The 27,290-nt window shown below is 35.1% G+C and overlaps 1 protein-coding gene across 3 annotated transcripts in view; it reads left to right on the forward strand.

Moving 5' to 3' along the window:
• GLCCI1 (glucocorticoid induced 1) overlaps nt 1-27,290 on the forward strand; it is a 118,514-nt gene that overhangs the window by 23,495 nt on the left and 67,729 nt on the right. For all 3 annotated transcript variants that reach the window (XM_037836770.1, XM_037836768.1, XM_037836769.1), the window contains exon 2: nt 4,725-4,876. In XM_037836770.1, the coding sequence (XP_037692698.1) occupies nt 4,725-4,876 (152 nt within the window). The remainder of the gene's footprint in view (nt 1-4,724; nt 4,877-27,290) is intronic.

Below are 27,290 nucleotides of genomic sequence, written 5' to 3' on the forward strand. Positions count from 1 at the left end.
ATATTAATGGAAAGCTTTGATGGCTAATCATCAGTTGACAGCTAAACACAGAGAACTGACAAGTTTTATTTGCTTAGGCAGATGTAGGATGAAAAAGTTGGTGTGTGTTCAAGTCCAAGGAGAGTGTAAGCACTCTGTCTATTGTATGTGTTAGTTGTGGCACTCAAACAACATTGTAGTCTGTTTACCACTTGGTAAGTAAGGGTAGTTTGGAGGATGTAGTGACTTGTTTCATAATAATACCCTGTAGCTAAAACCCTTAAAATTTCTAAAATTCTTCAACTTTTTTTTTAAACTTGTAGAAATTCCACTTAGCTTTGTGAAGTTTCCATTGCAGGTAGCTTAAGACTTCAGATTTTCAAACTCAGTAATTAGTCAGTCTTGAAATATTGCCACTAAAGTAAAAATTGTTGTGAATAAATTAATCAATTTGACATCATATTGCATTGTTCTGGTAGTTAGATTTTAAGCATTTTTGCCCTATTTAGAACACTGCCTCATTTGCTATTCAGATTCAGAGTTAGCTAATCTAGCTTCTTGTTTTTAAACCTACTTTACTGTTATTACTTTAAAGTACAATTTCCAACTGACTGCTAGAGAATAAGAATTATTTTGCATAGTACTCAATAAGGTATCCCAGAGGAGCCCCAGGCTTACCAGCTGCTGCTGCCATGTGTCTCTCTATTCAGGAGGGAAAAGCACAACCTGTAGATGAACGCAATAGGAAGGCCTTTTTCATACTGCCACTATGAACAATCGTTTCCTGGTCCTAACAATCTGCATGGTACTGGGATTTGGAAACAGATCCACTATTTTATAATAATGTGATTTTTTTTAACTGCCATGTTTTACTGGTGAGTTTGTATAGTTTATATTTTATCCTCAACTATTTAAGGGGGAAATGTTAACAGGACTGCCAAGTGGCATGGCAGGACTCCTTGAATGTTTCCTTTGGACTAGTTATAGAGCATAATTTTTGCTATCTGCTGCCTAGACTGTTTTTCCCCCTCTTGGTTGCCTTCTTTCATTAGCATGCATGTGCCATCCATACTCTGCTTTATATCCTTGTTTAATAAATAACTACACATGTTGCATGCTTACATTTTTACCCATAAGAGTAGTTAAGGTAATCTGAAGACTGCAGTTCTAATAAAGTAGCTAATCATAGAGAGTAGACACAGGGGAAAGCATGTGATCTTATGAAAATGATGGTCAGCTGTCCAGCTTTAAATACAGTACAAGAAATGCAATAAATAAATAATAAGTAAATAATAAATACAATAAAAGAAAAATTAGTAAATGTAGATTGGAATATATTATGCAGAACAAGGGGCTCATTTATAGATTGTCCATATACTTAAATCATTTTTTTAAAAACCTAAAAATGGTCCTTATTGTTTCCTTACCAAGTTAGAAGGAGATTTAACAGTTAAGTAGACTGCATACAACTGTTCAGATAGGTCTGAGCCATTTAAGTATAGGCACAAACTTTCCACATATAATGGTTTTTCATTTCCAGGTTATAGCTGAGCTATGTGTAGGCCTTCTTTATTTAGGGGTCAGATGCTATAAATGTTGGCTCTGCCTTTCAAGGGATGATTTATGGTTTTTTTTGTTTGTTTGTTTGTTTTGTTTTGTTTCTTCCTGGTGGAGGGAATGTAAAGTAACTTTTAAAAAATTTTAAACATATCATTATAAAATATAAGATTATGGGGCACTTTAATTTTCCGTATTTCCCAAAGTTGCTAAAATGAGTGGGTATTGCTTTTATAATAAGAAAAATGTATATTTAAAAGAAGTAATGGAAATAACTAATAGTAGTAGAAGTAAAAATAAGCTACATATCTTTCAAATTACCTGTAATGGGGTGAAAGAGTAAGGAGAAAGGAGAGTAAGAAACAAACAAGAAAATGTAGAAAACAAATTAAGTAGCAATGACACTTTACAAAAATAGGAAGAAATTAAATGACAAGTGAAATCGAATTCATTAAAACAATAAACATAAAGGAGACAAACTCACCTTTTACAAGAAGGCTTACTAAGTTTTTTTTTTTTTTAAAGCCTAATAATATATACAAGATTTATCATAAAACAAAATGATTCTAAAAACTTGAAAATGAAAGAATGAGCATACCAACAAATTTTAACAGCGATTGGTGAAAGATGTGGAGAAATTATAACCTTCGTGCATTACTGGTGGGAATATAAAGTAGAAAACAGTTTGGTGGATCCTCATAAAGTTAAACATAGAATTACCATATAACGCAGCAATTCCATTCCAGGTATATACCCCAAATAATTGAAAGCAGGGACCATAAACAGATACTAGTGCACCAACATTTGAAGCAGCTGTAACATTGGTGAAAACACCCCAAGTATCCACTGACAGATAAATGAATGGATAAACAAAATGTGGTATATACATACGGTGGAATGTTATTAAGCCATAAAAAAGAATGAAGTTCTGATACTTGCTACCTTATGGATGAACAAAAGGACAATATTGTATGATTCCAGTTATATGAAATATCTAGAATAAGCAAATTCATAGAGACAGAAAGTAGATTAGAGATTACCAGGGGCTGGGAAAGTTATGCTTAAATGGGGAGTTGTTGTTTAACTGGGTGCAGAGTTTCTGTTTTGGTTGATGAAAAAGTTTTGGTAATGGGTGTTGGTGGTGGTAGTACTTTGTAAATGTATTTAATGGCATTGAATTGTACACTTAAAAATGAGTAAAATGGCAGATTTCATGTTATGTATATGTTACCACAGTAAAAATAAAGTAAAAAAAAAAGTAAAGCACAGGGAGGTCATACTATTCAATTTGGGAAAGTTTAAAATATAAGTGAAGAGTGATAAATGGGATAGATTACAATGTCGAAGAATATGATGATAATCAGGATGCCATGAATCTATGTATAACAAAGTATAATACAGAACTAAAATATAAATATTTAAAAATTGCAAGAAGAGAATTGTGAGAACTCAATAGATTTAGGAGATTTTAGTGTACTTCACTAAATCTGTGGCAGACCAAACTGACAATTATATTATTCCTATATTCTGTATTTTTATTTAATTCAGTTGATACACAAGACAAATAAAGAAGTATATATTCTGAAAACAGAAAATGTCTTCTCCATGACTCATGAAATGTTTATAAAAAGTCATCATGTTTTTGATCACAAAGAAAACTTCAGGTAATTCCAAAGAGTAGAAATAGGTCATTCTAGATTCTCTGCCTACAGTATAATGAAATTAGAACTAAGTGATAAAGATAGGAAATACAGTAATTTTTGAATCTTCTCTTTAACAATTCTTAGGTCAGAGAAGAAATCAAAACTGCAATTATAAGATAACTAGGTAATGTGATAACATATCTAGGTATACTTCATTTTCTTTTGTTTTTCTGGTAGACAACTAATTGTGGTGTGTTCTGGCTGCAGAAAAGTAGTTAAAGACAGCATTTAATAACTAACATTTATTGATCCTCTGTAATATGCAAAGCATTCTGTTTGATGAGGGATACAACTCTGAATAAGACTGAGCCTTGGGAGCTTGTAATTCATTTGGATTATTTTAGGGTTTAGTGTTCAGCGTGATAATTTTAATTTTCAGCCAAATACCTATTGTATCTGTATGGGGAGGAGAAGTAGATTGTTAGAACAGATAAAGTGAACTGTGTATAATGTCTAGAGATAATGATTACTTTTTATCTCTGTTGACTGTTAGTAGCTCTGTTCATTGGACAATTCACTTAATACCTCTGGGCTTCAAATTCTTCATCCATAAATGAGGAAGTTAAATTAAAATATAAGGTTCCTTATACACATTATTTTAGTGTGGCCATGAATAAATGCATTACATAAATATTGAGCATCTACTTTCCTTCACTCTGTAGGGGTTATTCATAACCTTGTGGAATTTATGCTCTAGTTGGAGAGAGAAACAGGCTCTGGGTGCCATGAAAGCAGAAGAGGGTATATGTATCTTAACCAGAGGAGGAAAGAGAAGAAGAGAGAAGGGTGCTGGGGAAGGTTTCACAAAGGCAGTGTGACACCTGAGCTAGTCTTGAAAATAAATAAAGAGTTTGTCAAGTGAACAAGGATAGGAGAGAGTTCTAGACTCTGGAAATAATAGACTGTACAGAGGCAGTGAGGTGCGTTTTACATTTGGGAAGCTACAAGTAGTTTGTGTGGCATTTGGTAGTTAGCATGGGTTTATGGGGAAGTAGCAAGAGATTAAGAATTGAGGTATGTAAGAGCCAAATTGTGAAAGTCTTCTACGTCATACTAAATAATATGGGCTTTAAGCTAAGATGTTGGGTAACTACTGAAAGGTTGTTTAGCAGGAAGGTGGCACTATAAGATTTAGATGAGAAGGATGCAGAGATAACAGGAAACTGGCAGTCCAGTTGAGACATGATGGAGTATTAATTAAATTAATGGCAGTGGAGATGGTATACAGATTTTAGATTAGGTTTTTAAAATGGATGGTCTCCATAGCCTTGGAAGTGTATGCAAGATTTAATGTGTATGTCTTTTCCTTGAGAAAGGGTCTACACATTTCATCAAATCATATTTAAGAGGGCTCTTAGAGTAAATATGTATCATAAGGAAAATTGACAGGATGACATTCTACAAACTATGAAGTTTAAATAATTTTAAAGTTCACTTTACTCATAAGCAACTAATCTAAATTATTTCTTCTTTTACATTTTATAGTGGACAGGCCAAAATCTCAGCAAGTTCGAACCTCTAGTACAATAAGGCGAACCTCTTCTTTGGATACGATAACAGGACCTTACCTCACAGGACAGTGGCCACGGGATCCTCATGTCCACTACCCTTCATGCATGAAAGATAAAGCTACTCAGGTAAAATAAGAAAATCACAATCCATTTTACTACCCTACAGTTCTGTTTTGATCACACTAAAGAAAATGAAATTTAATCAAGAAAAGTGGTTTTTTTGCAGAATTGAACTATTCTATTAACCAAAGAAGATTTCTTTTAATAAACTCTAGAAGAATGGAGTTTTTTCTTTCAGTCATCTGGCTTTTAGAAGTTTTAAAATTATTTAATATCTATTAAGACTCCTGTGTTGTTTTTAGAATTGCTTTTCAATAGAAACTAATATAATCACTCATAACCATATTAGAAAATAAGTATTTTTTGAAGAAAAGTTTGCCCACTTCTTAATTACTTTATAAAGTATTAATACATGACTAAGGATATTCAAGATAAAAACTTTGAGAGAGAAATAGAAAACGTACTGTTGGTCACACCTTTCCTGTTGATGGAAGTCTCCCCAAACTTTTGATTTGAAAAATTTCCTCCCATGTCAGGAAAACATTTGAAAACATCTTTTTCGTGATACAAGAGTTTTTGACCACATTTGCATAATAGTAGTCAATCATCATTTGTTGGCACAATGAAAAATACAAAACATGTAAGACGGTAGTTGGCCTTAAAGAACTTACAGAACAGTTAGGAAGATAAAATATAAACCTATGAAAATTTGAGATAGGATTTAGTGTAGAGTTAGACGTAAGGTAAATGGAACATTTAAATGTAAGGAAGTTTAATGGAAGAAGAAACTATTTGGGGCTGAGTGGGTTAGAGAAATAGAAGGATTAGAGGTTCATGTCTAAAGAATGAGAAAAGAGAAAGGGGGAGAGAATTTTGGACATGATCTCTGAAGACGTCATTTCTCATTTTTTATCATTTTCTCAGGAAAGCTTGAAAATATGAAATCAGCTCCTTTATCATCACATACCCTATCAGTTATGCCTTTATAATACTTATGTCCACAGTCTTTTGCTCTCTATTCTCTGTTTTGTGAGGAAGAAGATCGGTCTGATATGACAGGCCATGGGATGCTCAAGTAGAAATAACTAGCAAAACTACGAGAAGTGGGTCTGATCATATAGGGTGATCTAGACTCAGATAATTTACGGCCATCTTTTTGGAGGAGTTAGGTTCACAAGTGTGATAAAGTGTAGGTATAAACTATAAAGAGATCAGGTCAAATGACCAAAGGCTAAATACTTGAAATGCACACACAATAGAGAGAGAAAGAGAACTCATTTATTCATCTGGAAGCAACAAGAGAAGGAGGCAGTTAACATTTATTGAAATGTGTCCTGTGTGTTTTTTATCTTTTGTTTCAATTCTCACGAGAACATTGTAACATTACATAGATGGGGAAGCAGAAGCCCAGGGAAGTTAAGAAACTTATCCAGGGTTATAAAACCAGAAAGTACTGAAGTTGGGTTCTAACTCAGGTCAGTCTGTTAACCCATCTGGGCTTTAGTTTTATTCTTATTAAAATGGAGTTGCTAGGATAAATGGAATAATATGTATATAGAGGACCTAGTATAGTAATTAGCACTGTACTAAAAATGGTAGATGTTTTGTTTTTTTAGGCTGCTTCAGCAAATACCATGAAATAAGTTGGCTTAAACCCTAGGAATTTATTTGCTCATGGTTTTGAGTCCAGAAAAATATCCAAATCAAGGTGGTCATCAAGGCAATGCTTTCTTCCTGAAGATTGGCTTTAACGAGCCTTGGCGTCTCTGCTAGATGGCAAGGCACATGGTGACATCTGCTGGTCTCCCCCTTCTCTTTGGGTTTCATTGATTTCACCTTTTCCGTGGCTTTCTCTCTCTTTGTCTGAATTTATTCCATTTATAAGGGACTCCAATAATAGCATTAAGACCCATCCTGACTGAGGTGTTCATACCTTAACTGAAGTAAACTCATCAAAAGGTTCTACTTAGAATGTGTCCACACCCACAGGAATGGATTAAATTTAAGAACATGTTTTTCTGGGGTATTTACAGCTCCAAACAGCCGCAGTAGATATTGTTCTTATGCTGCTTTTTAGATTAAGAAAGCACTAACTTTTATTGAACATGTGCGTCATACTGACTCTATCCAGAAACATTATCTTATTCATCCTTCACAAAAACTCTAAGTAGGGGAGCCAGAGAAAGAGCAGAAAGCTAGCATAAGAACTGGTACAGTGTAGCCTTACAGCAAAGGAGAAAGCTGTTCCAAAAACGAATAAATGGATGACATGATAAGAGGTCATGGAGAATAAGGACTGGATGTAGGGATTAGGAATACAGTCTCTTGGAGAGTTCAGTATTGATGATACAGTGATATGGTAGGGGTGGAAACCTAGGTATTTGGGAGTTAAGAGGAAGAGAGTGATGTGGAGACAGAAGAAAAGGGTGCTGGGTAGATTTCTCAAACATGTCTGTTTCTTTGTGCAATGAGGTTAGTGATACCTAACTCATGATATTGCTGTATACATTAAATATGGTAATATTTAAAAGTGAATGTGGCAAGTACTATATACACAAATTAAGTTGATAGTAGTAGATGCGAATAGGCCCACTTTTAACTTTTGCAGAGACGGGGCAAATACAAATGAAGACCCACACAGCACATATGTGTAAGCCAAACTAATAAGCTATGAAATAAAATGTTTTGTCTTCCCACCTTGACAAATAAATCTTCATATGGACCTGTAAGGTGAAGTTTGAACTTAAGAGTTACTGGATTCTTGAGTTATGTGCCAAAATGGGCAGAACCCACCCCATCCCTTTAACCTTCCCTGTTCTCTTCCTACCCCACACTCCGTCCTATATTTTGAGGGGTGGCAGTACACAAATGTGTGGACACTCCAGTTCTCATGTTTAAGCTCTATCCACCCAACCCTCAGCAAGAGAGTGGACCTTGGAAGCCAGGCTTGCTGCTGTTTAGGTGGGGAATTCTTTGTTACTCAGCATAGCTTATGGTAGGGTCAGGGGCTAATTTTGGCGCCAAGGATCTGATAGCTTAATTGAAGAAACAGGGATAAAAACATGAGGTGGTTTTTTTGGCAATATGGATTCCTCCTGAATTAACTCTTGAACACTTTGGAAGGGAAGAAGTATTTTTGTTGTTGTTTGTTTGTTAATGGGGTTGGTGGAGTAGAAGCAATACAGTCAACTTGCTACACATATTAAGCACCTTGGCTGTATGGTCTTGTTGGAGGGCATCTCCATTATCTTCTTTCTTTCATATTTCCATATTTCAGCTACCTTAATTACTGAGGGCTTTAGAAATAAAATTCTTAATGAATGTTATCTAATATATTTACACTTTGGTAATTTTAAAAGAGGTAGCATAGTTTTGAAAAGATTATGGATTTGGAGATGGGTCTTACGTTCAAATCAAGGCCACTAGAAGGGAACTTTCTGGGATGATGGAAATTTTTATTTTGGTCAGAATTTGGATTATGTTTATTTATCTAATGCATTTAACAGAACTTATCCAAGTGTACTCTTGAGATTTTTGCATTTGACTACATAACTTTTACTTTAAAATGTAGAGCATAAATATTGAACTCTAAGGAGTTGTTATAGGAGTGAAATATACTGTTGTCTGCAGCATACTTTGAAATGAATAAAAAATAAGATGGTGGATGGATAGATAGATGAAGCAAATGTAGCAAATGTTGAGTATCAAGTCTACGTGTTGACTTTACATGGGTATTCATGAGTTTTTTCAACTTTTCTGCACATTTGAAAATTTTCTTAAGAAAATGTTGTAAATAAATAACTGCTGTGTAACTCGAGCTTCAATTTGCTTTTCTGTAAATTGAAGTAAATGATACCTAATTAACACATCCACACATTTATACTGAGGACTGAAATAGATAGCTTCACATTTTTAAGGGCAGTGAAGAAATGGATCATTGCCTGCTTATTAGAATAATCTGTTTAGTAGAAAAAATAAAACCATTTGTGGAATTCAGTGTTACTTTATTTATATCCTTGCAGATACAACTTTTTTGGATAAAAATTTATTGCCAACTCTTAAAATAGAACTTGAGGTTAAGGTTATTCCTCAGTTTTTGCCTCATAGTCTGAAGTATAAAGCTTAATCTGGACAAATTAAAAATTCTGTGAATTGGGTGTGTTTTTAAACGTGAAGGTAATATATACTCTTGTTAGAGTGATCACACAATAAAAAATAGTATACAACAAAAATCAAAGCTGTTTCCTCTGACTTCCCAAGTGTAGTAGTGATTAGGGATGTTCGCAGATACTCATATGCTCTGTCCTACTTGACACATGATAGGATTATGTACTTCTCTGCCCACTCAAAGTTAAGTGTGGCCATGAGATTTGCTTTGGGAAGAAGCTTTCAAGAGTTGGTGCATGCTTACCTGAATTATCTTTTCCCACTGACCAGGGGAACTAACTATTCACTGCTACTCTGACCAGCTGGGTCTCTGAGTGACAGTGATACACAAAGGCTTCTTATTGACCCATTATGTATATGTCATGTGAGCAAGAAATAAAACTTTTGTAGTTTTAAGCCATTGGGACTTGGGGATTGATTGGTTGCTCTGGTATAATCTAGTCTATACTGACTAATATGCAACGAATTACCCCTTTTAACAGATATTTATAGCCCTTTCAGAGCAGGGTATGTTATCTTTCTAAATTAAAAACTCATATGATTCAATTTTGGACATAGTATCAATATCAAAATAGAATGAAAGGAATAATTGTATTTTCTGTTTTTTCCCCCCATAGTTTTGTCATCCTCTTAATCTTTTTTCCTTATTCTTATTTCAAACTTTTTTTTTTTTAATTAAACAAAGTCTTAGTAGTTTAGTGTTAATTGCTTCTCAAAGCTACCTTGGGTTTTAGTGTCCTGTTATACCTTTCTTTGAGTGATACGGACCTTAATCTCTGTTTTTTGATACAGTTAGAAGCAACTTTCTCTGTGTAAGCAGTCCATCTGAAGCAGCCCCAGAAACAGGCTACTACTGCCTTATCCTCAAAAAGTTGCCTTTTCTGAAATTTCCATTGAGCTAAAATACTTATGGGTGTTGTTTCTCTATAATAGCCGAATCAAATTAATAGGCTTTCTTCAAACAAATATCTTAAGCTAACCATTACCTCCTTCTTGTTAAACAATTTAAAATGCTTTAAATTATGTTTATAGTCTAATAAAATGATCAGTTTATTGCTTTTGTATATAACTTGGAAATGAAAAAAAAAAATCACTTGCTTAAACACAAAATTTCCATTCCCCCAAGGTCAGCATCCTATCTTATAAAATCTCTGTGCATCTCAGTTCTTGTAAAAGATGCTTGGTGATCTATATATAGACCTTCCATCATTACCTCAGGATGTTTTTAATTCAGCTGAATTAAAGGAAATATAAAATGCTTTAAGTTATGTATTTTTGAGTTTTATCTTAATTATATTTGAAAAATTATACTTTCGATGATTAAATAATCTGTAATACAGAAAAACATAAATAATAGATATTGATTCCCTGAACCCCTCCCTAAAGATAATCATTAATGGGTTTTTTTGGTACATATTTCGAGAAATATTCTTTATGTATAGAAAGACGTTCTTTGAACATATACAAACACAGTTGGAATCATACTATACATTGTATCTCTAACTTGCTTTTTTCCATTTTATGGCTCATGAACATCTATCTTAATCATAATATGTAAATCCTGACCCCATTCTTTTCATTATTTTATAATCTGTTGTACTGGGCAACATAGCTTACATATTTAATTGCTTCCTTTTTTGTATAGTGAAGAGGTTTTTTTTGTTTATTTTTGTATTTTGCATCCTTATATTAGTATCTCTATGGGATAAATTCCTAGAGGTGGATTTCCTAGGTCATTGTATGTATATCTAATTTTGCTAAATATTGCAAAATTTCCAAATAAAAGGTTATAATAACTACATACTCTGATTTTCTTAAAATGTTTCATATCTTGATTAAATTTGCATTTGTTTAATTTTGAGAGAGGGTGAAGAATTGTCTTTTCTTTTGTGACTTTTTGTATTATGCCATAATTAGGAAGGCTTTTCCCCATTTAAAGTTAAAAAATATTAACCCATGTTTTCTTCTAGTACCTTAATGTTTCATTTTTTTACATTCATATCTTTATACTTTGGGGGTTTATTCTCATAGAAGGAATGAGGTGGGATCTAAGTATGTTGCCTAAATAATTTATCGTTTCCCTACTGATTTGAGATGCCACTCTTATCATAAAATAAATCTCCATACATTTAGGGCCTCTTTCTGGATTCTCTATGCTATTTACCATTTATGTCTTTTTTGTGATTAACCAAGTGATTTTTTTCCAGTTCACTTTTATTGAGATATATTCACATAACCTAAAGTCATCCACCGTGTACAATCATTTGTTCACTGTACCATCATATGGTTGTGCATTCATCACCAAAATCAATTTTTTAACGTGTTCATTACTCCAAAAAAGAAAAATAAGAATAAAAATACAAGAAGAGCACTCAAAACATCCCATCCCCCCATTCCCCCTATTATTCATTTAATTTTTGTTACCATTTTTCTACTCATTTTTCCATATACTGGATAGACAAAGTGTGAGCCACAAGGTTTTCACAGTCCACACAGTCATACCATGTAAACTACATAGGTTTACAACCGTCTTTAAAAATCGAGGCTACTGGGTTGCAGTTCCACAGTTTCAGGTATTTCTTTCTAGCTATTCCAATACACTAAATACTAAAAAGGGATATCTGTATAATGCATACGAATATCCTCCAGAATGACCTCTCAACTCCATTTGAAATCTCTCAGCCACTGAAACTTTATTTTGTTTCCTTTCTCTTCCCCTTTTTGGTCAAGAGGACTTTCTCAGTTCCACGATGCTGGGTCCAGGCTCATCCCTGGGAGTCATATCCCATGCTGCCAGGGAGATTTACACCCCTGGGAGTCATGTCCCATGTAGGGTGGATGGGTAGTAAGTGTACCTACGAGTGGGTGTAGAGAGAGAGGCCACATCTGAGCAACAAGAGATAACCAAATGATTTTCATTATTGTTGTTGGTGATTGATTTTAATAGTTCATATGGTTTGTTGTGTTCATTACATTTATTTTAGAATTTTCTTGATTAGTCTTGCATATTTATTTTTCTTGTTAATTTTAGAATTAATTTTTCAAGTTCCTCTTGGAATGTTTTGGATTGCAGTTAAGTATTAATATCTGTGGCATTGTCCACTTTACCATCCAGGAAAGGGATATGTCTTTTTATGTATTCAGTCATTATATTTGTCCTTCAGGAAAATTTTAAATCTTTCTTCATATAGAACCAGCACATTTTTTGTTATACTTATAGCTAAGTATTTGATCTTTTTTGGTTGTTATTGTGATTAGGATCTTCAATTATACTTTCTAATTTGTTCACATGAAGTTTTCTATTTGAATTCTCTTGTTTCTAGTAATTTTTCTGGTAATTCTTTTTGGTTTTTAAGGTATATGATCATACAAAGTATGACTCATCTACCTCCTTTCCATTATTTATCCCTTGTGTACGTTCTCTCTTGAAATTGTATTGGTTAAAACTCTCAGAATCATGTGACTAATGGTTAAGGTGGTTGAATGCCTTGGTCTTTTTCTTGACTGTAATGATAATGTACCAGTTTTCTCATTGGAAGTGACAGTGACTTTTGCTATGAGGCTGGTTTTTCTTGTTTTAATCAGGAGTGAGGAGTGAGGCCTTACATGCAGAATGCCTTTTCATCATTTATTAAAAATGAATAAGTTGTTTTTGACCCATAAACTCTCAATAGGGTGAATTTCTTTATTAGATTACCTAATATTTAGACTATCATTGTGTTTCTGGAGTAAATGCTTTTAATTTATGCAGTTTTTAAAACATACAGTGGCAAATACAGTAATTGCTACTATTTATTTATGATAGTTTGTACACTATTCAGAAATGAGGCCTGAATTTTTTTCTTTTTTATGATGTAGCCATCAGATTAGTGTTACACTTGCTTCATAGAACAATTTTGCAAGATTTCCTTCCTCTCTGCACTGGCCTGGTGTAAATATCATCTGTGTCTGTTGTTATTTCCCCTTTCTCATTTTAATATGGTATATTTATGTTTTTAGTGAATGCATTTATTAGCTTTAAAAAAATTTTTTTAAGCATGTTGATTTTACTTTGTTTTGCTCTTTTCTAATTCTTTGTCTTCTGATTTTGCTTTATCATTTCCTTTCTTCTGCTTTCCTAGAGTATTTGTAGCTCCTTTTCTGGATTCTAGAGGTGAATGCTTAATTTGTTTATTTTTAATATTTCTTGTTTAATAATATAAATTTTTTATGGCAAGATTTTTCCTCTGAGCTCAGTTTTGACTGGTATATAGTATTTTCATTATATACGTTTTCAAGATATTATGCAGCTTCTGTTTTTGAATTCTGTTTAGCACATAGGAGCTTTTTGTTTGTTTTGGTTTTCATTTCTAAGTGATTGAAGTTCCTTTTCCAAACAAAAATTTAGTTTATATACTTTTATTTATATACTTTTCTATATATTCTATAGAAATTCTTTGGAGACCTTATTGATGTTTTCTTTGAGGCATAATATATGATCCACTTTTTGAGACTGTTCCCTGGGTATTTGAAAATCAGGTACAATTTTTATTTTTAGATACAGAATTCAGTATATATCAATTCAACCTTATTATATTATTCAGTTTCCTAATAACCCCTTTTATTTATGTCTGCTTGTTCTGTCTTGAACAGGCAGTTGTGAGTTAAAATTTCTGTTGATATCTGTTTCCAACAGTCATTGCCGTATATATCTTGTTAATATTATTGAGTTTTAAACATTTGTGTCAGTTCTGTTGTCCTCATGGTTGGTTCTGTTTAGTATTGTAGAAAGACCTGTCTTTATTGACAATTTTCCCCTGAATTTAAACTTTTCTTTTCGTTGGTTAAAAATTCTGGTTCTGTGTATGTTTAGTTTATTTAAACGGCATAATTACATAGAACTTAAAATAGGGAATGAAATCCTGTTATTCTATGCAGATTAATGTAATACCCTAGTACATCCCAGAGTATTTGGGCCAGAAAATACAAAAGTATTTGCAAAGTCCCCTTGAGGGACTGGGGGAAAATGTGGTACTCTTAAACTTCCGCACCTGGGGAATTCCTGAGATTCTTGCAAGCATTAGGAACTCCCAATTTAATAAGGCAAGACCTCGATCTTGGGGCTTGACCTTAATGAAAGTTATCCTTGTAAATGAGAAGCTAAACCTACTTTTAATTATGCCTAAGAGTCACTGTCGGAGAATCTCTTTTGTTGCTCAGATGTGGCCTCTCTCTCTCAGCCAACTCTGCAGATAAACTTACTGCCCTCTCCCCTACGTGGTACATGACTCCCAGGGGTATAAGTCTCCCTGGCAATGTAGGACATGACTCCCAGAGATGAGCCTGGACCTGGCATTGTGGCATTGAGAAAATCTTCTTGACCAAAAGGGGGAAAAGAAACAACACAAATGGCTAAGAGATTTCAAATAGAGTTGAGAAATCATTCCGGAGGTTATTCTTATGCAATCTATAGATATGTCTTTTTGGTTTCTAATGAGTTGGAATAGCTAGAAGGAAATACCTGAAACTGTTGAACTGTAATCCAGTAGCCTTGATCCTTGATGATGATTGTATAATTATATAGCTTTATCTAGTGACTATATGATTGTGAAAACCTGTGACTGGCACTTGCTTTATCCAGTGTAGGGGCAGATGAGTAATAAAACAGATAAAAATAAATAAATAGTTCTGGTTCTGGCATCAGACTGCCTGGTTTTGAATCTTAGCTCCAGCATTTTCTAACTTTGTGATTTTGGACAAATTACTTTACCTCTTTGTGCCTCAATTTCCTCATTTGTAAATGGAATATTATAATAGTGCCAACCTCTTAGAATTTTAAGGACTAAATTGAACTAATGAATTTGAAATGCTAAGAACAGCTACTGACACATTAAGTGTTTTAAGTAATACCAATAACAGTAATTGCTATTACTGTTAATATTTACTAGCAGTGAAAAACATTTACTTTTAACATTAGCTGTAAGATAGATGAATGTATATTGGCCATGGCACTGTTAATTCACAGCTGGAAAAGGAACTTCAAATGGGAATTTCTTCCTTCTCTGCATCTCTCTCATAGTTTTTAATTTCTTAGTTTATTTTTGTCTTTCTGCTCTGGTAAATCATGCTTATGGTTGCAAGTATTACCTTTGAGCCATCTTTCTTGGGGTCTTTTGTGTATTTCTCCCTATTAGAGAAGAATGATATGGTGAGCCTCTGCAGGTTTTTAAGTGTCTAATGGGCAGCTGAACTGAAAGTGGGTAGCTTTTATTCTTTTAGGTTCTTCCCCTTTGATTTCCAGTCCACTCCCCTCTTTAACCTTCCCTCCAAAGTGGTGTCAGAGAGAGATGTCAGCACATTTCTCTTCTTTTTTTCTTTAGTGAAAGGTGGAATGGGTGGGTCTTAAATGAAATTTTTCATTCTTCTTTCTTGTTTTCTCCAAATGATGCTTTTCCTTGGTATTTTATTGTTTTAAATTAATTTTCAAAAGTAGAAAGTGTGAAGTATTTTTGATCATGCTCAAAAGTACAAAAAATAGCATTTGAATTTATTTTTCTTAATTTCATTAGGTTTGACTGTAGGGTAGCTTTATGGTACTACCTGTTTGCTACCATCTTTACCTAGACTTTTAGTTATCTTAATTTATTTTTAGAAAGAGATCTGGAGTAACTAATAACTACTTAGTGGTTGTTTTAGTCAACTTTCAGTAGTCAGCCAACTCTGAACTAAAAATATATAAATTTTTTATTGCTTAAAATTATATTTAAAATATTCTAGCTTTTATTCCTCCCTTCCGGAAAGGAGTTTGGTGGGGAGGACTTTAATCAAAGGAATGATTGATATACCTCAAATAGTAATGAATATAAAAGAAAACTTTCAGTTTTACCACTCTGATCTGAAACTAATTTGCTAGCCAAAAAAGTCAAATTTGGTACATCCGTCTGGGTTTCCTGTACCCTGTGTTGAAGAGCCTGGTGTTGAAGTATGTTTGAGAAGCAGCATTTTTGGGAGGGCTTCTTCATGAAATGGAAGCAAGACTGAAAATTTCACCATCTTGGTCAAATTTTTAGATTGCCTTCTGAAGCATTTCAGGGCTCTTGAGTAGTTGTTTCTATGAAGCTGGTATATAACTGGCTGTTAAGTAAATGTATAAAGATTCATTTCTGTATATCAACTTTACTTTTTCTTTCAGCCATTATCTGATTAGGATACAGGATTGTAGAATCCTAGAGTTGAGTAGTCCACATCAAAGTAGCCATGTTCCTAGTCTTAGGGAGTAATATTTTTAGTTGCTGAAGGAATATATTCATCTGTATTGATGAAAAATTTAAATGCTTGGCTAAAATATTTAATATTTTATTCATCAGTTTCAAATTCTATCTCTTTAAATTAGCGTAAATTCCAAATTCTACTTATTAACTTTAATACGTAATGTATTCATTTGGTTTAAAAGTGAAAGTTATTTAGTAAAGGACCTTCCTCTTACTCTGTTACCCACATACTCCATTTTCCAACCCTTATCAGAACATTTAATGGGCCACAGAATTAACCTGTTTTCATTTTTCTCCATTCCATACCTTTACCCTAGAGCTAACTCTAGGTAAAATTGTATAATAGGTTGAATTTATTTGGAACAACTCTCTTACTCTGGCTTCCTGACCTTTGTTGTCTGGTACATGGATTTTCAACTTTCATAACTTAAAGCCCATCAACTATTTTATAAAAAAATCCTGTGAAAGTAATAAGCAGCTAGCATTTACTGAAAAAGAAATTTGTGAATTACAGATATTAAGCTTTTTTTTTGCATTTTTTGAATTAGAGAAGTTGTAGGTTTACAGAAAAATCATGCATAAAAAGAGTTTCCATATATCACTCTATCATTAATACTTTGCATTAGGGTGGTACATTTGTTACAATTGATGAAAGAATATTGTTATAATTGTACTATTAACTGTAGCCCATGATTTACATTAGGGTTCACTACTTGTATAGTCCTATGAGGTTGCTTTTTTTAAAATTTTTATTTTAGTAACATACATACAACCTAAAATTTCCTGCTTTAACCACATTCAAATATATAATTCAGTGCTGTTAATTGCATTCAGAATGTTGTGCTACCATCACCTCCATCCGTTATCAAAACTTTTCCATCAACCCAAAAAGAAACCTTGTACAATTTAAGCATTATCTCCCCATTCCCTACCTCTGTCCCAGCCCCTGATAATCTGTAGTCGAGCTTCTGACTCTGTGAGTTTGGTTTTTCTACTTATTTCATATCAGTAAATTTATACAATATTTGTCCTTTTGTGTCTGGCTTATTTCACTCAACATTATGTCTTCATCCATGTTGTTGCATGTATCATAACTTCATTCCTTTTTATTGCTAAATAATATTTCATTGTATGTATACACCACATTTTGTTTATCCATGCCTCAGTTCATAGGCACTTGATTTCTGTTCATCTTTTGGCAATTGTGAATAATGCCACTATGAACATTGGTATGTAAATATCTGTTTGAGTCCCTGCTTTCAATTCTTCTGGGTTTATACCTTGAAGTAGAATTGCCAGATCATATGGCAATTTACATCACCACCAACAATGAATGAGTTTCCTATTTGTCCATATCCTTTCCAGCACTTGTAATTTTTTGTGTTTGTTTGTTTAAGTAGACATTCTCTTGGATGTGGAATGGTATCTCTTTGTGGTTTTGATTTGCCTTTCCCTAATAGGTAATGAGGTTGAGCATCTTTTCGTAAGCATTTTGTCCATTTGTATATCTTCTTTGGAGACATGTCTCTTCAAGCCTTTACCCATTTTTCAGTTGGGTTGTTTGACTTTTTGTTATTGAGTTGTAGGATTTCTTTATATATTCTGGATATTAAAACCTTATTAGATATGTGATTTACAAATATTTTCTCCCATTGTATAGGTTGTATATATATACTTTCATGATAAAGTCTCTTTTGCACAAAAGTTTTTCTGGTTCTTATATTTATGTCTGATTCATTTTGAGTTAATCTTTGTATAGGTAGGGGTCCATGTTTATTCTTTTGCATATGTCTGGACAGTTTTTCCAGCAACATTTGTTGAAGAGACCATTCTTTCCTAATTGAATCGGCTTGGCAGCCTTGTCAAAAATCAATTAACCATAAATGTGAGGGTCTGTTGATGAACTCAGTTTGATTCCGTTGGTCTTTAGGTCTGTCCTTGTGCCAGTACCATGCTGTTTTGATTACTGTGACATTGTTATAAGATCGGGGGAGTAGGAGTCCTCCAAATTTTTTCGTTTTCAAGATTGCTTTGGCTATTCAGCCCACTTACCCTTCCAGGTGAATTTCAAGATTGGCTTTTGCATTTCTGCAAAGACTGTTGGAATTTTAATTGGGATTGCATTGTAAATGGCTTTAGGTGGAGCTGACTAGTTAACAATATTTAGTCTTTTGATCCATGAGCATGAATGTCCTTCCATTTATTTAGGTCTTGTTTGATTTCTTTTAGCAATGTTTTGTAGTTTTCTATGTATAAGTCCTTTATGTCCTTGGTTAGATTAATTCCTAGATATTTGATTCTTTTAGTGGCCATTGTAAATGGATTTTTTTTTCTTGATTTCTTCAGATTGTTCATTACTAGTATATAGAAACACTACTGATTTTTGTGTGTTGATCTTGTAGTCCGCCACATTGCTGAATTTATTAGTTCACTAGAACTAATTTGTTGTGGTTTTTTAGGATTTTCTGTATATAGGATCATATCATTTGCAAATAGGAAAAGTTTTGCTTCTTCCTTTCCTATTTGGATGCTTTTTATTTCTTTTTCTTGCCTAACTGCTCTGGCTAGAATTTCCACTACAGTGTTGAATAACAGTGGTAACAGTGAATATCCTTGTCTTGTTTCTAATCTTAGGGGGAGAGTTTTTAGTCTTTCACCATTGAGTATGATGTCAGCAGTGAGTTTTTCACATACGCTCTTTCTCATGTTGAATAAGTTTTCATCTATTCCTAGTTTTCTAAGTGTTTTTAACAACAAGAGTTGCTGGATTTTATCAGATGCCTTTTCTGCATCAATTGAGATGATCATGTGGTTTTTTTTTGTTAATGTGGGGTAGTATATTAATTGACATTCTTTATGTTGACCCTACTCTTGCATACCTTTGATAAATCCCACTTGATCATGGTGTATAATTCTATTAATGTGCTGTTGGATTTGGCTTGCTAGCATTTTGTTGAGTATTTTTGCCCTCTATATTCATAAGGGACATAGGTTTTTAATTTTCTTTTCTTGTAGTATCTTGATCTGAGTTTGAAATTAGGGTGATGTTGGCCTCATAGAAGAATGAGTTAGGGATTGTTCTCTTCATTTTTTTTTTTTTTTTTTTGGAAGTGTTTGAACAGTATTATGTTAATTCTTCTTGGAATATTTGGTAAAATTCTCCTGTGAAACCATCTGGTCCTGGGCTTTTCTTTGTTGAGATGGTTTTGATTACTGATTTGATCTCTTTACCAGTTGTTGTTCTGTTTTTGGCTATATTTTCTTGAGTCACTGTAGGTGGCTTGTATGTTTCTAAGATGTGTCCATTTCATCTAGGTTATCTGTTTTGTTGGTCTGTAGTTGTTCATAGTGTCCTCCTATGGTCCTTTTCATTTTGGTGGGATTAGTAGTAACATCATCCTTTTTGTTTCTGATTTTAGTCATTTGTGTCCTCTCTTTTTTTCTTTGTCAGTCTAGCTAAAAGTTTGTTGATTGTATTGATCTCTTCAAAGAGCCACATTTTGGTTTTGTTGATTTTATTTTTTTTTAATTCTCTTTCATTTACTTCTCTTTGGGTTTAGTTTGTTCTTCTTGTTTTGATCTTCTAGTCTTGAGATTAGGTTTCTGATTTGAGATCTTTCTTCTTTTTAAATGTAAACCTTTAGAGCTATAAATTTCCCTCTCAGCACTGCCTTTGCTGCATTCCATAAGTTGTGGTATTTTGTCATTTTCATTTGTTGCAAGATATTTCCTAATTTTCCTTGTGACTTTTTTTTTTGACCTATGCTTGGTTTAAGAGTACTTTGTTTAATTTCCACATATTTGTGAATTTTCCATTTTTCTCTTCTGTTACTGATATCTAGCTTCATTCCATTGGGGTCAGAGAGGATAACAATGTATGACTTCAGTATTTTTCAATTTATTGAGACTTGGTTTGTGACCTAACTTATTGTTTGTCCTGGAGTATGATCTATGTACATAAATAAGAATGTGCATTCTGCTGCTTTTGGGTGAAGTATTCCATATATGACTGTTAGGTGTAATTTATTTATAATATTTTTGAAGTCGTCTTATTCTGTCCAGCATTGACAGTTGTGTGTTGAAGTCTCCTATTAAGATAGAATTGTCTATTTCTCCCTTCAAATCTGTGAATATTTGCTTCATATATTTTGAGCCTCTGATATTTGGTGCAAGTATATTTATAATTATTCTGTCTTCTTGTTGAATTGACCCCTTTATCAGTATATAATAACCTTCTCTGTCCCTCATCTCAGTTTTATGTGATTTTAGTATAGTTTTCTCAGTTCTCTTTTGGCTACTATTTGCATGGTACAATTTTTTCTATCCTTTCACTTTCAGCCTACTTATGTATTTGAATTTAAGACAAATACATAAAACAGCATATAGTTGGGAATGCTTTTCTTTAATCATTCCACCATTCTCTGCCTTTTGACTGAAGAGTTCAGTACATTTATATTTCAAGTAGCTACTGATAATGCCTAACTTTCTTCTGTCATTTTACTATTTTGTCTTCATAAGTCTTATACCGTTTTTACCCTCGATTATTCCGTTAATGTGTACTTTCATATTTATTTGAATTTTTTTTATCATACCATTTTAGATTCCTTCTCATTTTCTTCTGAATATATTTTTCAGTTATTTCCTTTGTGATTTTTAGGAGGTTAAGTTTTAACATCCAAAAACTTTAATAATCATACTTGATTTTATGCCAACTTAACTTCAGTACATACACATACACTGTTCCTATACCCTTCTATCCCCTTTCTTTGTACTTGTTACAAATTATATGTTTGTACATTTATGTCCAAAGCCATGGATTTATCATAACTATTTATGCTTCTGCATTTCAGCACCAGTAAGAAATAAGTGGATTTACATACAAGAAAATGCAATACAATAATACTGCTATTTGTGATTACCCATATGGCTACCTTTACCTTTATTTCTTTACACTGTTTTGATCTACTCTCTGTGTTCTTTCCTTTTATTCTGAAGAACTTCCTTTAACATTGGAGATCTAATGGTAGTGAATTATCTCAGCTTTTGTTTATTTGGTAATGTCTTAATCTTCTCTCATTTTTTGAAAGAATGTCTTGCTGGGTATAAAATTCTTGGTTGGCAATTGTTTTCTTTCAGCACTTTAAATATTTCATACAATGGCCTCCTTGCCTCCATGGTTTCTAATGAGAAATCAGTACTTAATGTTATTGGGATTCCCTTGTACATAACTATTTGCTTTTCTCTTGTGACTTTTAGAACTCTCTCCTTGTCTTTGGCATTGGACAGTTTGATTACTATATGTCTGTGCATGATTTTCTTCAAGTTGTTCCTATTTGGGGCTCATTGGCATTCTTGAATGTACATATTCATATCTTTTGTTAAATTTGGTAAGTGTTTGTTCCGGTTTGCTAATGCTGCCAGAATGCAAACACGAGAAATGCACTGACTTTTATAAAGGGGGTTTATTTGGTTACACGTTTACAGTCTTAAAGCCATAAAGTGTCCAAGGTAACACATCAACAATAGGGTACCTTCACTGGAGGATGGCCAGTGGCATCTGGAAAGCCTCTTTTAGCTGGGAAGGTGTGTGGCTGGCGTCTGCTCCAGAGTTCTGGTTTCAAAATGGCTTTCTCCCAGGATGTTCCTCTCTAGGCTTCAGCTTCTCTCCAAAATGTCACTCTCAGTTGCTTTTGGGGTGTTTGTCCTCTCTTAGCTTCTCCAGAGTAAAAGTTTGTTTTCAACAGCCATCTTCAAACTGTCGCTCATCTGCAGCTCCTCTCTCAGCTCCTGTGCAGTCCTCAAAGTGTCGCTCTTGGCTGTAGCAAGCTTGCTCCTTCTGTCTGAGCTTATATAGTGCTCCAGTAAACTAATCAAGGCCCATGCTGAATGGGCGGGGCCACACCTCCATGGAAACTATCCAGTCATAGTCATCACCCACAGTTGGGTGGGTCGCATCTCCATGGAAACACTCAAAGAACTACAACCTAATTAACACTAATACTTCTGCCCACATTAGATTATATCAAAGATAATGGCATTTTGGGGGACATAATACATTCAGACTGGCACAGTGTTCTACCATTATTTCTTTGAATATTCCTTCTGCCCCTTTCTCTCTTTCTTCTCCCTCATGGACTCCCATAATGCATATGTTGGTATGCTTGATGGTGTCCCACAGGTTCACTCTTTTTTATTCGTTTAACTTTCTGCCCTCAGCCTGACTAATTTCAGTAGTTTTATTCTAGATCACTGATTCTTTCTTCTCCCGCCTCCAATTTGTTGTTGAAACCATTAGCAAATTTTTCATATGGTTACTGTGTTCTTCAGCTCCAGTATTTGTGTTTGCTTTCTATTGAGAATCTCAGAGAGACTCCGATATTGTTCATTGATTGTTTTCTTCATATTCTTTAGTTCTTTCACCATGTTTTCCTTTATCTCCTTGAGCATATTAAGCATCATTTTTTTTTTAAAGTCTTTGTTTCATAAGTCCAAAGTCTGATCCTGTTTGTTTATGGTTTCTGTATTTTCATCTTGTTTCTTTGGTTGGACCATCGCTTACTGTTTCTTTGTTTATCTTGTAATGTTTCTTTCACACTGTACATTTTAATATCTTTAAATCTCTGAGATTTAATCCCTGAGTTGTTTGTTTTTTAAGTTTGTAAGCAGCTAGTGATATGACAGAGATTTTCTTGAATTTCAGGAACTAATCAAAACAAACAAACCAAAGCAAAAAACACCTTTCATAGTCTTTTCAGATTGGCTCTGCTTTAGCTAGGGGTCTCCTTCAGAGCTTAGCCCTCTTGTAAAGAAGATCAGCCAGAGGCAGATGGGAAGGGCAGGGTTCTCCCTATCTTATCTGAGCCTGCATGGAGCCATGGAGTCTGCTTCTTTTTCTGGGCTTGTGCTTGCTTGTAGTCTTAGGAATTCTCCCTTTTACGCCCCCTCTACTTCCTTTGAAATAGACTTTCATCCCCTGTTGAATTTTCTGTTGTACGACTTAATGAGGGTGGTTCTTTGCCCCAGGCCATTTTTTTTTTAATTGTTTTTCATGCTATTCCAGCTCTCTACAAGGCACTTTTCCATTGGGACAAACTCTAGGGGGTGAGTCTCAGACAAGTTCCCTGACTAGTCCCTCAGACTTCCATTCTGTAGCTTGGCACTGACACACATGTACTCCAGGACACACACGCTGCTCCCTCTGCCAGGGACCCGTAATGGGAGTGCAAAAGCTCCACCCTGAGTTGAAGGGGATCAGGGAGGTGTTAGATGGTACACCAGAAGCTGCTTCTCTGGTTTTTGAAGCTATGTTTTCTTGATTCAGCACTTGCCCAGTTAATGCAGACCCTTAATTGTCTTTCTGTATTTTTTTTAAATGAGATTGTTCACATGCTATAGAATTATCCAAAGATCCAAAGTGTACAATCAGTTGCCCATGGTACTGTCATAAAGCTGTGTATCTATCACCACAATAAAATCTTTTATTCAATTTTTAGAACATTTTCATTACTCCAGAAAAGAAATAAAGACATAAAAAGGGAACTCAAATCCTCCCATATCCCTAACTCCCACCCCGCCATTATTGATTCACAGTATTGGTATAGTACATTTGTTATTGTTGATGAAAGAATGTTGAAATACTACTAACTGTAGTACATAGATAGCAATAGGTATATTTTTTCCCTATATGCTCTTCTATTATTAACTTCTAGTTATAGTGTCATACATTTGTTCTGGTTCATGAGAGAGATTTCTAATATTTGTACAGTTAATCACAGACATTGTCACTTCAAGGTTCACTGTTTTATACATTCCCATCTTTTAACCTCCAACTTTCCTTCTGGTAACATACGTGACTCTGAGCTTAACCTTTCCACCACATTCACAGACCATTCAGCACTGTTAGTCATTCTCACAATGTGTCACTATCACCTCTGTCCACTTTCAAACGTTTAAGTTCACTTGAGTTGAACATTCTGCTCATAATAAGCAACTGCTTCCCATTCTTTATCCTTATTCTATATCCTGGTAACTTACATTTCATATCTATGAGTTTACATATTATAATTAGTTCATACCGGTGAGACCCTGCAATATTTGTCCTTATGTGTCTGTCTTATTTCACTCAATATAGTGCCTTCAGGGTTTCTTCATCAGCCCATGTTTTTTTAAGACAATTTTGTTCACACAACATACATTCCGTCCTAAGTAAATAGTCAGTGGTTCCCTGTATAGTCCTGTATCTATGTATTCACCACCATCACCACTATCTATATAAGGACATTTCCATTTCTTCCACAAAGAAGGAGGAAGAGTCAAAGAAGGTAGAGAGACAAAACAAAAAGAAAAAAGAAAGGAAAAAAAATGACAGCTAGGACGCAACAAAAGGAAACGTAGCATTAAGCTAAAGTAGAATAGTCAGACAACATCATCAATGCCAAGAGTTCCAAACACCTCTCATATTCCCCCCCATATGCATTTAGCTTTGGTATATTGCCTTTGTTACATTAAAGGAAGCATAATACAATGTTTCTGTTGATTATAGTCTCTAGTTTGCATTGATTGTATTTTTCCCCAATCCCACCCTATTTTTAATACCTTGCAATGTCAAGCTATTAAAATGTCAGAGTTCTCCCTCATGTTAAAACATATTTGTATCTTTTATCACAATCGCTGAGCACTCTGGGTTTCACTGAGTTATCCAGTCCCAGTCTTTATCTTTCCTCTTTCCTTCTGGTATCACATATCCTAACCTTCCTCTTTCAGCCATACTCACAGTCATCTTTGCTCAGTGTACTTACATTGCTGTGCTACTATCTCCCAAAATTGTGTTCCAAACCTCTCACTCCTGTCTTTTCCTTACTGTCTGTAGTGCTCCCTTTAGTGTTTCCTGTAGAGCAGTTTTCGTTTTGCTAATGCTGCCTTTTGGCAAAACACCAGAAATGGATTGGCTTTTATAAAGGGGGTTTATTTTGTTACAAAGTTACAGTCTTAAGGCCATAAAGTGTCCAAGGTAAGTCATCAACAATTGGGTACCTTTACTGAAGGATGGCCAGTGAAGTCTGGAAAACCTCTGTTAGCTGGGAAGGCACATGGCTGGCATCTGCTCCAGAGTTCTGGTTTCAAAATGGCTTTCTCCCAGGATACTCTTCTCTAGAGTGCAACTCCTCAAAAATGTCACTCTTAGTTGCTCTTGGGGCATTTGTCCTATCTTAGCTTCTATGAAGCAAAAGTCTGCTTTCAAAGACCGTCCCCAAAATGTCTCTGTAAGCTGCAGCTCCTCTCTCAGCTCCTATGCAATCTTCAAAAGCGTCCCTCTTGGCTGTAGCAGCTCACTCCTGTCCAAGCTTATATAGTGCTCTAGTAAACTAATCAAGGTCCATGCTGAATGGGCAGGACCACACCTCCATGGAAATTACCTAATCAGAATTACCACCTACAGTTGGGTGGGTTGCATCTCCATGGAAATACTCAAAGAATTACAGTCTAATCAACACTAATACGTCTGCCCCTACAAGATTGCATTAAAGAATATGGCTTTTTGGGGGGACTTAATATATACAAACTGGCACATTCCACCCCTTGGACCCCAGGGAAACATATGCTTTCCAAATACAAAATACATTCATCCCATCACAGTATCACAAAAACTTAAATCACTTCGGTAACAATAGGTTAGTACAAGACCCCATCAAAATCAATTAAAGGCACAGTCTGTTCGAAGGCAAATTTCCCCTCTGTCTGTGGACCTGTGAAACTTAGAACAAGTTATCTGCTTCTAATATACAAAGGAGGGACAATGATAGGATAAACATTCCCATTGTCATAAGGAGAAACAATAAGGAAAACAGGGTTCACAGGACCAAAATAGTTCCTAAAACCCACAGGGCAAACTCTATTAGGTTTCAAAGTCTGAGAGTCATTTACAAAATAACGTTTTATCCTTGGGGCTTGAGAGAGCAGGAGTCTAACCCTTCCTAAGGGCCTTTAAGGAGCCCTTTTCTCTCCAAGTGCTGGGATGAGTGCTCCAACATATCCTCACATTGGGGAGACCACTTTCTTGGCCCTACCCTCCTCAAACAGTGGGGCAACACTTGGATTCTCTTCCATCTCTGGGGCACACGCTCAAACCCTTCAGAACGGTTAGGTGGCAGCCAGGCTCTCCCCAATCCCTGGGGAATGTGCTCCACCTTCTCTGAGGCCTGGGGTAACAGCACTCTCCCTGAACATCCCAGCTCCCACTCCCTCCCAGAGAGGTCCTCCTGCTCTCCAAGATCAGTTGTCATCAAAAGCCTCTTTCTTCTTGTTGGGGATTTGGAGCTTGTATTGAGCAGTCCACATTTGTTAATGAAAACCTCAGTTGGAGCTGGGCTGAGGTACATTCGCTTGTTCAGAGAGTGCTGCTGTCTAACAGAGCGAGGCTTTGCAGTTCGGCCTGCTGTGGGGGGCGGGGGAGGGGTGGCTCTTGGCACGGGTCCGCAGTTTTTACTTGCAGGTTTTATGCTGCGATCTTGGGTATTCGTCCCAATCCAGGTTGGTGTATGATGTGTGGACAGTCATGCTTGTCCCCCAGCAGTTATTCCAGATTATTTACTAGTTGTTCCTGGTTGTTTATTAGTTGTTCCAGGGGGACTAACTAGTTTCCATTCCTCTCCATGCTGCCATCTTCTTCCTCTCCCTGTCTTTCTGTATTTTTGAGAAAGGTTACTGTCTTTAAGATTCCTTACCACATTTGCCCAAGGTATGTTAGAACAGTGGCTAACCTCAGAGCTGGCCTCCAGTGATCTGAAATAGGTAATCAAAGCAGTGATCAGTAATCAGACCACACAACCCTGGATTAGGAGCACTAGGCCTTTATGGCCGTCCTTTCCACCGGCAAGCTGTACCAGTAACCCAAGTTGCAGTCCCCACTGCTGCCACCATGCGCCTGGGAGAAGTGAGTTATTAGCCACTGCAGGGGGGTGGAACTCACCCAGTGTTTACCCCAGTTTATCACCTCTTCCTCTCCCTCCTTCCTGGAAGCTGCACAATGATCCACTAGACTCTGGTGTTTCAAAATAGTTGGT

The sequence above is a fragment of the Choloepus didactylus genome, chromosome 5 (genome assembly GCF_015220235.1).
Source record: "Choloepus didactylus isolate mChoDid1 chromosome 5, mChoDid1.pri, whole genome shotgun sequence".
Taxonomy (NCBI): Eukaryota; Metazoa; Chordata; class Mammalia; order Pilosa; family Megalonychidae; genus Choloepus; species Choloepus didactylus.